This window comes from Balearica regulorum, chromosome 2 (genome assembly GCF_011004875.1).
Source record: "Balearica regulorum gibbericeps isolate bBalReg1 chromosome 2, bBalReg1.pri, whole genome shotgun sequence".
Taxonomy (NCBI): domain Eukaryota; kingdom Metazoa; phylum Chordata; class Aves; order Gruiformes; family Gruidae; genus Balearica; species Balearica regulorum.
The window spans coordinates 46,645,722-46,658,673 of record NC_046185.1 but is presented as its reverse complement, the minus strand read 5'-3'; the positions used below and the strand labels follow the sequence as shown (position 1 = coordinate 46,658,673).

The following is a 12,952-nucleotide window of genomic DNA, read 5'->3' as shown; positions in this document are numbered from 1 at the left end:
CTATGTGCCATAGTTTCATCCATTGAAAATGAATGCTTGCATGCTTGAAGATGTTTCTAGAGAAAATAGAGGTTTCAGTTGAGACCAATTAAGAGTTGCCATTAAAATGTTGGTTATTTTAAATTTAAACAAAAGCCTTCATTTATGATAGTGGAAAGGCTGGGGTTAGTTCCCATCTATCAAATCTCCTTCTATTGAAGATGAACTGAGGGAGTCATGCCATCAACAAAACTTTTTAATCTGACAAGCAGACTCCATTGTATGTTCTTGCTTGGATTGCTCTGTTGAAATTTGTAAAAGGTGCTTCAGTTTCAAGTATTTGTACACACTTGTGTTTGCTGGCTGGCTGGCAGTGATGCTCAACATAGAGCTCATCAGGCTGTGCTGTAGCCAGCAGCAGTGGAGGTATGGAGAGCTGAGGGGACAGAGAGCTCCTGCCACCCAGGGGAAGTTAGTACCACAAAATAATTAGCATGTTGGGATGCTGAAAGTGAAGTCAGATTTTGTCTGAGGTAATTTCATTCCTGTTAAGCATCATTTGTCATCACTTATGCCATTAAGCATCCCTAAATTGAGCAGTTTCTTGCATCCCAGTGTAGCCGCAACAATAAGCATGTGTGAATATTAATTCATCTACATCTACTCATTTATTAATTCATCACTCATTTGTTTTAAGTGGGTGGAGAGTTTTTCTTTAGCTCCTGGAGAAAGCGCTAGCTCTGTGGGTTTGTTTTTTTTCTTCTGTGGCATGAATCAGGAATATTCAGTTTATGAAATGCTTTAATTTGACTGAAGAGATTGTGAGTGATTCCCAAATTCCACTGAAGCGGTGGTCGTGTGGGCTCAGCCAGGTCTCGTGCTTGCTCAGGGCTTCCATTGCCTTCTACGCCATCGTCATGCCCATCCACACTGTATTATGTGTTTTCTTGGAATTTTACATAAATATTTAACAGCATACTAATTAATCATGTAGCTTCAAGGAAGATTTCTCTCTAAACATTAAATAGGTCTCTTGCCTACAAGACTGCGCTTGTGAAATAAAGTGACCCGGAATTCACAGCCTAGCTTTGCTGTACCCCAAACCTGCACAGCACCAGCGTCCACTGTTTTAAATCGCAGAAGTGTACATCTGTTTGTAAAACTTTTGTCTTTAACAAAAAGAATAGTGAGGCTGAAACTGGGGGGGGGGGGAATATATTTAATTATGATTGTTTCTGGAGCACCACAGATAGAAAACTGTAATGCATTTCAACACTGGTTCATCTAACTTATTTCAGTACAAGAACAAAATAGTCTTTCAACTGTGAATTTATTTTTCCCATCTCTGCTAGTGTTATATGGGCAGGTACAAAAAATTATCCAGGTGCTAATTGAAGTAGCTGCGATACTGTTTACAAAAAATTCTAATTGGACCCTGCATTGACCTAAAATCAGAGCATGTTTTCACAGAACAGTGGAGGCAGGAAGGCACCGCTGAGATTGTCCAGTCCAACCCCTCTGCTCGAAGCAGGGTCACCTAGAGCCAGTTGCCCGGGACCGTATCCAGTCCAGTTTTGCGTATCTCCAAGGATAGAGACCTCCAAGCCTCTCTGGACAGCTTGTTCCAGTATTTGATCACTCTCAGAGCAAAGTAGTTTTTTCTTATGTTTAAATGGAATTTCTTGTATTTCAATTTGTGACTCTTGTCCTTTGACTGGGGACCACTGAAAAAAGCACGTCTCCATTGGCTTTGCACCCTCCCTTCAGGTATGGATAAGATGCCTCTGAAGTTCCTCTTCTCCAGGCTGAGCAGTCCCAGCTCTCTCAGCCTTTCCTCCTATGCAAGGTGCTCCAGTCCCTTAGTCATCTTCATGGCCCTTTGTTGGACTCTTTCCAGTATACCCATGTCTCTCTTTACTGGGGAGCCCTGACCTGGACCCAGCACTCCAGATGTGCCTCATTAGTGCTGAGCAGAGGGGGGAGAATCACCTCCCTCAAGCTGCTGGCAGTGCTTTTCCCAGTGCAGCCCAGGAGGCTGTTGGCCTTCCTTGCTGCGAGGCGCGGGTGCCTTGCTGGCTCATGCTCATCCTGGTGTCCACCAGGACCCCCAAGTCCTTTTCTGCCATGCTGCTTTCCAGACTGTTGGCTGCCAGTACCTTCTGGGGAATGGGGCTGTTCCTCTCCAGGAGCAGGGCTCTGCACTCCTTTTTGAACATCAACAGTAAGCTTGAAAAGGAATTGGTAATGGGTAACATTTATGGTGCAGGTTACAATGCAGTTCTCTTAGTGGCTGGTGAAAAGAGCTGGTTATCAGATATTTTGTATATAAAATATTTGTATAAAATTTTGTGCTTTCTCAGAATATGTAAATATGTTATATAAATATTTTCACAGAAGATATGATGTTGGACAGAATTTAAACTGCTTGGATTATATAGCCCCTCTGAGCAATGCATTAGCAATTCCACAATTGCACTAATTGACTGCAAAGCCATTGCACTGCTCAATAGCAAAGTCATTAAGCCTACCAAGATCTTTCCATCTCCATTTAGATATCTGGCTGTCTCAAGTACTTTGCACTACTCTACCAATCAGCATCCTTTAATTCTTTCATGAAATTAAGCTTCTGTTAGAACTGGGAGGCTTACCTCTGAGCTGATTCCAAAACTCACGTTTCAGAATAAAAGTGCAGTAAAGCTTTTTTTTTTTCCTCCAGGAAATTTTAAATTAGAAATCCCTAGGCATTCTCTGTTGCAATTAAGTTCTATCCAGCTGTCGCTGATACCATCTGAAATGTTCTGGTTATTTAGCTGGTTTTTATCTACATTACTGAAATTGGAATATCGTGTTCACTTAAGAGCAGATCCTGAGCAGCGAAGCAAAAGTCGATTTCTTTTGATTTGTCTGGACTTTATAAAGCTTAGTAACACTTTGCTATAGAAATTCAGAAGGCTTTGTTGTTTTCAAAGGAGGGCAGAATGTGATGTGGTGTATTGGTGCTATCCAGCCCTCTCTGTCTGCTGACGGTGGTGATGTGAGCTTGCTCGGCACACTCTGGGAGGACGCCTCAGCTGCAAATTAGAGAGAATACCTGGGGATTAAATGCTTGTGCTTGCTCTGCCCTTAACTCCCGCTGCCCGTTAGAAAAAGGTGTGTACTTCATGATTTGGCTTTCTGTGATCAGTACCCCGATCTACAAAGAACGAGCTCGGTGTGCAGGGCTGTCGAGCGTGAAAGGGAGCAATACGCCGTGGCTGCACAACGTGCCTTGCTGAGGTCTTGCACCGTGACACCCCCCTCCCCCAGGAGAAATGGTGAAGAGCTGACAGGCAAGGCGATGCTGCCCTAGAAAAGTGGAGCAGCTTCTCCTGTGCTTGTGTGCAGGTGTTTGCTGTCTAGGGAAAGTCCAGTGCTGCCTGCAAGTAGAAGAAGGGTAGTTGGTGGAGAGGGGGAGCCGCATCGACCAGCTGAGGTTTCGCATCTGAAGGTCCTTAGCTTATTCTATAGCATTTAATTTTTGGTTGATATCCTGAACTGCTTCTTGCAGTTTAGTATACATATCTATTATTTTAAGTGTTGTATAGGTAACTGTTGCAGTTGCATGCGATACAAGTATTCATTAAATAATCTGAGGCCCAACTAAAATGCTGCAAAATGATTATTTCCAGTGTGTGTTTATCTCGCATATTTTAATACCAATTTTCTTCTGTTTATCTGCAAATCCAAATGAAAATAAATTTCCTGGCTTTGAGAGCATCTTAATGATCCTGCTCTTAAGCAGGTGATTTTTGGTTAGTCAGAACATGGACTGAATCTGGAAAGCGTGTAATGAAGGCAGGGTGCTAAAGTTTATGAAAGTACCTAAAGAAAGAAATAGCAGCAAAAGATCTTGGCACTTTTAATACTTTTCCACAAATGATTTATTATTTGCTCATCTAAGTATGGTGTGAAAAAAAGTTTAATTTTAGTATACAACGTTGAATTTTCCCAACCTTAGTCTGTGTACTGTATCTGAAATCTGCTAGAGGTGAGTTTGTGCATGTAATTACAAGGATTTAGGCATGGAAGTTACTGGACTGGAATCACCAATTTAAAAAAAAAAAAAATTTTCCATACCTGTTTCATTTTAAGGAGCATAGAAGAGGAGAAGGCTGGACATCTTGCACAGAAATGCTTACACAAGTCGACTGAATTATCAAGTTGTTTATTTATGTTCTGTTGGCATTAGGTGACCCAGTTAATACAGAGTTATCCTTAGAGGTGGGAAGAGAGGCTTGTTACAGACAGAGGCCTGTGACTAAATCAGAAAAGCCTAAGCTACCTTGATTAAATAACCCATTGCTGCTTTCCTTTCCCATCGCTTTTCAGCTCCTCCAAGGGACCACTATACCCAGTTCTAGGTCAGTGAGACCGTGTGAGCTCCACGGTTTGGTCACAGGGGCAGCCTCCCAAGTCATCTTTCTGCCCCTCCTGCCATTCCCTGCCTCCTTGTGATTTCTTCTTACTGACGCCTTTGTAAAACATTGTTTTTACAATGAATTGCTTTATTAAAGTGTGGTCTGAGACTGGGGATATGTTGTGGAAATGACAACTTAGAACAATTTGCAGTGTGCTGTAAACCAAGTCATCATATGGGAGGAGCAGGTGTGGGGTGGAAGGTGGCTGCTGAGAAAGCTGGGGCAAATCCCTCCAGAATTGGTGAGCTGCAAGCTCAGAGCTCAGCTGGGAGCTGGGTGCTTGCTGGATTTAGGCCTTCTCCTGCACCCTGCGTGGCCCAGGCTTCAGAGACAGCAGCGTTTGACGGCAGAGGACGGCCATGGAGCCCATCCACATGTCCGGACAACTGTGTTTTGCTCTTTGTAAGAAAGTGATAAATGTGGGTGCTGCAGAGCAGGGCTGCTGATTCATGTGCCTGCTTAATAAATCAAATAAAATAGGTCAGAGAGAAGGCTGGGGTTCTGTTCTGTCGTCTTAACCCAAGCAATTTTTGTACCAGATGTGCGTTCACTGCACCTGAAATGTATTCCTAGTCGGTGGGAATAAGGAAAAGGCTGAGAGTCAGAGGCCAGCGCTTGTGGGAGCCCAGGCAAGGCGGACTGCCGTGACCAGGCGCTTGTGTAGTGGGGCTGAGAGACTAAATCAAACAGCGACAGGGAGAGGGAAGATGGAGAGGCAGAGCAAGGTGTGAGAAGCTGGCTGTGAGGTTCGTACGAAGGCACTGCAAACCCTTTTGCACAAGTGTTCCTCTGCTTGGGCAAAAAAAGAGTACCTGTGAAAAAGGGTCTCTGTGCGCACTTCGGAGTTGCTGGTTTTGCTGGTAAAGACGTTGCTCTGTATTCTGGCAGATTTGCAGTGCAAGTAATTAAAAACAAATAGCAAAACCTAAACAGATCAAAACTCATCTCTTGGTCACTATGGCAACTGTGAGTTCACTGATGGATTTAATTCTGCGTGCACTGTCTGAATTTCAATGCCCTTGTCTTAGGGATGGTTTACACTTGAAAATGAGGAAAGCACAGTTTAGCTGAATTTCTCAAGTCTGTTTTTCTCCAAGAGAATTAAAGATAGATCTGTACACTAAATATTGGGCTGGAGGAATAGTCTATTAACAGCACATTTTTTAAAGCCGAAAGCTGCAGACAGCTAAGAGAACTTTTTATTCTAGTTTGGTGTTTATTTATTTTAGTTGCAGAGTTACTTCACTCTCAGTAGCAAACCCAAAGTAAAACTGCTAGGAAATGTGGGGTTTTTCCCTTTTCCAAGGTATAGCAGCACTGGAACTTCCTCCTTCGCCTTGAAGTAACAGAGAGAATGGCTGTCTGTGAAACAAGTACTTTTGTTTCTGTACCAAGTTAATAGGAATATATTTATCATGGGGATAAATCTTGATTGTTATTTATTTATTGTACTTTTCAGGTGCTGCTAAATCCAGTCCAGCTTCTAAACCAGGATCAACACCTTCTCGCCCATCTTCAGCAAAAAAAGCTGCACCAAGCAGCTCAGCATCCAAATCAGATAAAGATTTGGAAACTCAAGTCATACAGCTCAGCGAACAGGTAAATTTGCTCTAGGCATAAAATTAGATGCATTCACTGTCACAGGCAGGCATGAAATCTAATATTGCCTTCTGTTGAATGGTGCTCTCCAGAATTATGAGGGGACAAAAGATTGAAATAGCTCAGCTGGGAAGAAAAAAGTGATTTGTTGTTAAAAATAACGTCTGACAGGGATGACTGGTGTTTGCCAGTATTTTTAAAAGGTGATCTTAGGAATGACAGGTGGTAAGACTTGCTCAAGTATGATAATTTTATTAGGTTTTTTGAAATATATCTTTTATTTCACTTGGATAGGGAAAATTCCAAGAGTGTCTTTGCTCTTGTGTATTACAAATTTGAAATAAATCATTTTAATGTGTCATTATGGAGAAAACATGCCTGTTTGTAATACCAAGGTGTTAGAGATTTGCAACTGAATGGAGACTAGCTCATTGCACTCTGCTTTCTGGAAGGAAGGCATTAAGAAGGTAATATGCCTTTTTCATGTAAAAATGTGACCTAGCTTTGTGAGAATACTTAGTTGTATTATAAATAATGTTCTGCAATATAATCAATAAAGCTTCAGAATTTCTTCAATGTTAGGAATGTAAGGGCTTAATTTTCATTTATGCTATGGAGCTGTACATCACGCTGTCATTCCTGGACATGCAAGAGTGTTTGCACTGGACATGAATAAATATCTGCATCTGGCTCAAGACTGTGCTGTCAGAGTGGTGTAAATGCTACTAGTATAGTAGGAGGCCTGATCCCTGTATTTGGTCCTGGACAAGGGAAAATGGAAAGGAAAAACCTCATAGAGCCTGAGCTGCCTGGCAGCTGCATTCAGGAGGAAGTCGTTACTCTGGATCAAGTATAATTTTCCACAATTAAAGACATTTCAATTTCAGACTTCCATTGACCTGAATAACAAAGATTCCAGTTTGTTGGGGCACTGTTTGCAAATTCTTGGTTACTGTTATGCATTTAAAGGTGGTGAATGGATAGCCACATCTCAAACATGGCATGCTGTGGATTCAGGGTGTAATTCTGAGAAGCAGAGACCACAACAGGGTCTGCCAGCCTTCCAAACAAGCTTTTGATTGTTGCTGTGACAGAAAAGTTCTTAAATGTTGCACAAGGAATGGATGTATGTATTTTTCATGGCATTTTTTTTTAATCATTGTAAGAGTGGAGTTCAAACGTCAGCTTAATGCAACTTAAACCATGACATTTGTACTCAGAAGTCAGAACGTGTTCACTTCAGTAGGAAGAGTTGGTTGGGGTCTGAGCAACATAAAAATATTTGATCTTGACTAAAATAGGCAGTCACTATCGCATCCACTGTCAATGTATTCCTAGCACGTTCCATGTGTGAAAACTTTTAAGCTTTATATACAAATAACCCTGAGGGAAAACTGATGATTTCCCCTATCACCAAAGAGGAGAAGAAATGTTGAGGATGTGAAAAGTTGGTGTTTTAATAACTAGTTTTTGAGACGCACATCTTCTAGCTAGAATGGTCTGGAAGGCTTTTTTTTTTTTAATGCTGGCAGCGCTTGGTATTTCATTTCCCACTAATGGTTACTTGTGCACCCTGGGCATATAACATGAGCCAAAAAAGCTATGCTGCAAGCAGCCCTGAGCCAAGCTTTTCTGACCCCCAGTCTGAACATGCTGGAAGAGCCAAATTGCCTGTTTTTACCACTCTCCAGCAACCAGGGAGATGAGGGCAGCAGCCACTTTTACCCCTTTGCTGTCTTGATCATGAGTAAGAAATGTTGAGTGGTGTCTGTGGATATCAAATTCCTATGTGGCTGTAACAGATACTTTTTTCAGCCCTTTCATGGATGGCAGCTAAGGGAGGTTGAAACATCTGAACTTCCATGCAATTTGTAGTGGAAAAAATTAAGTAGTGGGTCTGTCTGTACACTATATTTTACCACAAGGTTGCTTAATGAGCTATTGGCAATAATCATAAGCCATCCGTAATATTTGCTAGTTTGATGGCTCCCAATAATCGTAAAGTTTCTCTTAAAATTATCTTAGCTTTGCCTTGGTCTGTGCTAGTAAATTGAACACTTCCAAGGAATGTCACTGTGTGCTGGAACTCAATTACCCATAACATTAAAATGCTAGAGTGGTCCCTGCTGTGGTTTTGGTCTGTGCCAGCTAACACTCTCCCAGAGAGCTGCTGATTGCAGTTAAGGAGACAACACAGACCAGGGACCACTAGATATGGAGAATGGTCCCAGGAACTGTTAACTGTATGCTAATATACACATAGTTTCTGCAAACAGCACCATCTTGGCTGCTTGTCTACCGTATATACTTAATCTCCATCCTGGTTCTGCAGTCCTGTGAGTTTTCATACTACCAGTAAGTGCCATCAGAGAAAAGACCAGTTAGTAAGAACTGTTGCCTCTGCACCCATTAACTGGGTTGCAGAGGGTTACTTCTGGTGCAGGAACAGAGCACGGGAGTTAACATGTACCGTTGCCCATACAGGATTAGCCTTTTGGTATGTTCGCAGCAGGGAAAGTAGCACGTGAATGTGCCGATTACCTGAAGAAAAAACAAATTAATATGTCACAAATAGCTGATATGTAACTGAAGAAAAGAAAGTATTTGGTTTCGTTATAACTGTTTACCATATATTGTAGTTAATTAACTATGTGCATATGTGCATAGTTTAATGATTCCATTTCTTAAAATGGAGTGAATCTATAGCATGAAAACAGGCAAATGCCTTCATAGTAAATAGGTCAGAAGGGGAGACAGTCTGAGCTACCAGCTGCCAATGTTTAAGCTGAAGTTCATTGTTTTTCCAAGCTCTAGCAAGCACAGAGCAAGAGATCTAGGAGCAGTTACGTTCTTGTTGTGTCAGGATGCAGGTGTTCCTCTCAAGGAATATGCTGCTGCAGATCCACAAGACATGTCTTAAATGTAAGGTCTTCATCTATAGACCAAAACATTGTAAACTCCTGTTCCGTTTTGCTATTCCTACTTTCATGAATAAACAGTTAATTTTAAGGTGACCGGTCATTGTATCAATCATAGATTCAAACTGTCAAGGGAAGACTTGGGTGTCAAACTCAGGCTGCTGGTCAGAAACAGGTTAGTACGTGAATGAGATGCTCTGAGATCTGGCCCTGGCAACCGGTCAGTTCTGCTGACTGACACCTCTGAGGATGCAATCAAGGGTCAGAAAAAGGCTTTGCTAGCTCAGCAGTTACGGAAAAATGAGCTGATAGGATTTAGCAGGCTGTCAAAGCATTGTTTGAACTCTGCTGGTATTTTTACTAGTGGAGGGAATAAATAAGCTTGCAGCAGAACTGGCAACACAGAACTTTCTATTAAATTGTATCAGTTCACTGAAATGTAGTCTGATGCAATTTAATTTATTTAGCATGTTTTATTTAGAAAATAATTTGTATAATTGCAGGCCTTAAAATGTGGATGCTAATTTGGCTGTAATTTGGACGTGATTAGGGTCAGTGTGTTTACTGTAGGCAGCTTCATCTATGATTATTTCTGTTGGTTATTACACAGCTGTCTTCCAAATTTGAGAGCCACTTACACATTATCCTGATTGTGTATATCCCATTGGACAGTGGTTTATCTGTTATGCTCCCACAAAATTGTTCTTTTTTAAATATATATGTGTATGTGTGTATATGTATGTATAAAAATATGTTGCAACATCTGTCATGATTTATATGAAGCCTAATCATTACCAGCTATGTTGCCCATAAATGATTTGCAGCAGTCCTGGTGGTGAAATTGAGACTGACAGTATAGCTTGAAGACTCTTGTGAACAAGGTTGCAAAGAGAAAGATACTTGGCATTTGAGAGAATTTGTTGATAGAAACAGCACATCAGTTGGAGCAGAAAGTCCGTGGCGCAGCCGGCCACGGTATCAGGGTGTCAAAACGCAGGTCTCTAATTGTACGGCAAGTGGGGAGGCAGCAAAGAGGAGAGGTGAAAAAACAACACACCTTTCCAACTAGCGGACCTTTTAATTTCCTAACTAGACCGTTTCCCTTTGTGAGCTTTTCTGCTAGATCCACGGATTTTTAGAGCAAGGAGATATTGTAGGTTTCCCAACAACTGCACATTAATCCAGGCAAAATGATGCAAGTACTGAGCTTAAAGTTTTATTAATTACTATTACATGACACTTCTGGCAGCTTTGTTAGAAGCCAAGTCTTAATTAGCCCTGATTCCTGAACTGCTGCTTTGGGTTTCAATATAAAAGAGCAGTGAGAAAACTGACCTTTAACGATCAAGGTTAAGATTCATCCAAGAGGTGTAATGGGGGAGCCTGATTTATTACTGTCTATTGTGTAAGATTCAGTCTAGCACCTAAAAAAAAAAAAAAGTGGGCTTCATTTTAAGCTATAAAATTGAATATATATTTAAGATTGTTTAGCATGCATAATTTTAGACTGAGTTGTTCTGTCTGTAGTGCACCTCACAACTGATGCTTCGCATCTTGGTTTATATGCAGGTACATTCGTTAAAACTTGCACTTGAAGGCGTGGAGAAGGAAAGAGATTTCTACTTTGGCAAATTAAGGGAGATTGAACTTCTCTGCCAAGAACACGGGAGAGAGAATAATGACCTTGTCAATCGGCTAATGGAAGTCCTTTATGCTTCAGAAGAACACGTAAGTTGAAGCTTAATGTCTTTTATTTAGACAAAACAGCTTAATTTCATAAAAATTTATTGGTACAGTATTGGGTCATGTCCTATATTTAGGTCAGCAAAACTGTTGCAGCTAGGATTTCCATGCCTCCTCCCCCAAAAAGGAAGTTTGCATTTGCAAACAACAGACTTTTCAGCTTGGGGAAGGGATTCAGGAGGCCAGTTGCTTTTCACTGCTTCAGCATAGGTTTTGTAGTCTACATTTGCTGAACCTGATCTGAAAGGGGAGGGTGCATGTCACAATTTTAAATTGATTTCATATGGTTCTGAGCCTTAGTTTTGTTTTTTCCTCTTCTGCCTTTCTGCATAAAGTCTTTTACTCGTGGTCCTTAACATGTTGAAAGTCTCAGAAATTCTGACAGAGGTGCTGTTCAATGTCTACAGCTGTGAACCTTCTCTAGCCCATGTGGCAGTGTTGCAATATGTATGGTGCAGGTTGCCAAATACATAATTACATCTGCAGAGATAATGCTCTTTAGCATTTTTTTATCCTGTTGCTATAGGCAAAATTCTTCCTTGTGCAAACCCAATAATCCTCTATTACCAAAATTTCAGCAGTGTATTGTCTGCAAGATTAAGCAAGAATCTCATTGCACCTTAAACTTAGCGCTGTAGACACTGGACAAAGCAAGAGGTTGCAAAGGGTGCTGGTTAAATTCCTCAGATACATTCAGGGATAATGATTCAGTGGAGATTTAGCTGAACTACTCCCATTCATGTTAACTAAATCCCTGTATGCACTGCACTGATGATTGACCCGTCAGTCTCCAGCGGACGACGTGTATAAGCATCAACTTAATCTCGGCAGCACTGTGGTACCGTAGGCTGTCTTATATCTGTTCCCAGAAAGCTGTTGTAGCAGTTGTCAGCTGACTTAACATTTCATATCAAAAGTAGTGGCAAAGCAACTCCTAACTCACATGCTTTTCTAAAAAAAGACTAGTAGGGTGTAAATGAAAGTTAGGTGCAAGAAGGGCCTGAGGTTGCTGCTGACAGGGGCCACTGCTCAGATGAGAAGTGACGGGGGAAAGAGGATTTGTTCATCAGTGCGGGGTGAGTGCTAGAGAGGAAAAGGAGGAGGAAACCATTATTTTCTCAGGAATAAACAATAAGACAAATTTGCGAGGCATGTGATAACAGGCTAAAAGAATTACATATATATAGCGGTCAGAGAAAACAGAACAGTGATTTATTTATAAAGCAAAGCCAGAAAAATCCCTCTTCTCCCCATACCCCTACCACATCTGTCTGTCTGTTGGCTTAACTAGCAAGTGATTCCCTGCCAAGGAATGCATTTGTTGCTTTTCTTCCTGCAGTTTTCCTTAATGGCAGAACACATTACAAAATGTTATATTTCAGCCCACATCCCAGTGTTTTATCTGCTTCCTCTCTCCAAGCCTTTCTCTGTTGAAAGCATCATCCGTGCCTTGAACTACATATGACGACCGTGCCTTTATCAAAAATGTGTTCGGAATTGGAGGCCAGCTACGTCACTGCAGCAGGAGAGCACTTCTTCTTTACCTTTTAGTGGGAGACTTGATGATCTCATCTTCTGGGGTGCATTTCTTCCTCAACAGATGGACAGTAATTTGCTGAGGAGAGACCCCAATGCATTAGCATTCGACCAAAGACTGTGGTTCCCTTACTGATTCAGATCCTGCCTACTTTTTGTTTTCGGACTTTGCTGTCTCATTGCCCTGCCTTCACGTCTCTTTTTTTCTGTCTCTGTAATGAATTTGTCCCAATTTAAATTCTGTATCTTGCAGATTTTTGCAGGTTAATCCCTCACTAAAAGCAGTTTGGCTTTCCCAATCCCTAGATGGAAAATAGCCTCAATTCCCAAATCACAGGCAACCCCAGCGTTCCTAGTTTCTTTCTAATGAGTTCATTGTAAATCCAGCTTAGATTTTTTTTTTTTTTTAATCTCTGTTTCAGAGTGTCTTAAGTATACAGAGGCAAAGTGGGGAAAAAAAGAAAGGATTACATTAATTTTCAGGATTTAGCGCATTTATAAATGATAAAGGCCATGCGGCTTTTCTTCAAGAGGAAGATGTGCAGTGATGCAGCTCACACATACAAGTGATCCCTGACCAAAGCCTTGTGCTTCAATATTGTGACTAACTTAAATTTGTTTTCAGTTCATACTTTCCATAACTGCTCAATAGCAATCTCAAACTCTTCCATCCTAGCTGTAATTTGACGGGCATCTACTGTATTCAACATGGCATAGAGA

The 12,952-nt window shown here is 41.2% G+C and overlaps 1 protein-coding gene across 4 annotated transcripts in view; it reads left to right on the top strand.

The window, feature by feature from the left end:
• MAPRE2 (microtubule associated protein RP/EB family member 2) overlaps positions 1-12,952 on the top strand; it is a 100,603-nt gene that overhangs the window by 82,095 nt on the left and 5,556 nt on the right. For all 4 annotated transcript variants that reach the window (XM_075744146.1, XM_075744144.1, XM_075744145.1 and 1 more), the window contains 2 exons: positions 5,896-6,035; positions 10,523-10,681. In XM_075744146.1, coding sequence (XP_075600261.1) covers positions 5,896-6,035; positions 10,523-10,681 — 299 coding nt within the window. The remainder of the gene's footprint in view (positions 1-5,895; positions 6,036-10,522; positions 10,682-12,952) is intronic.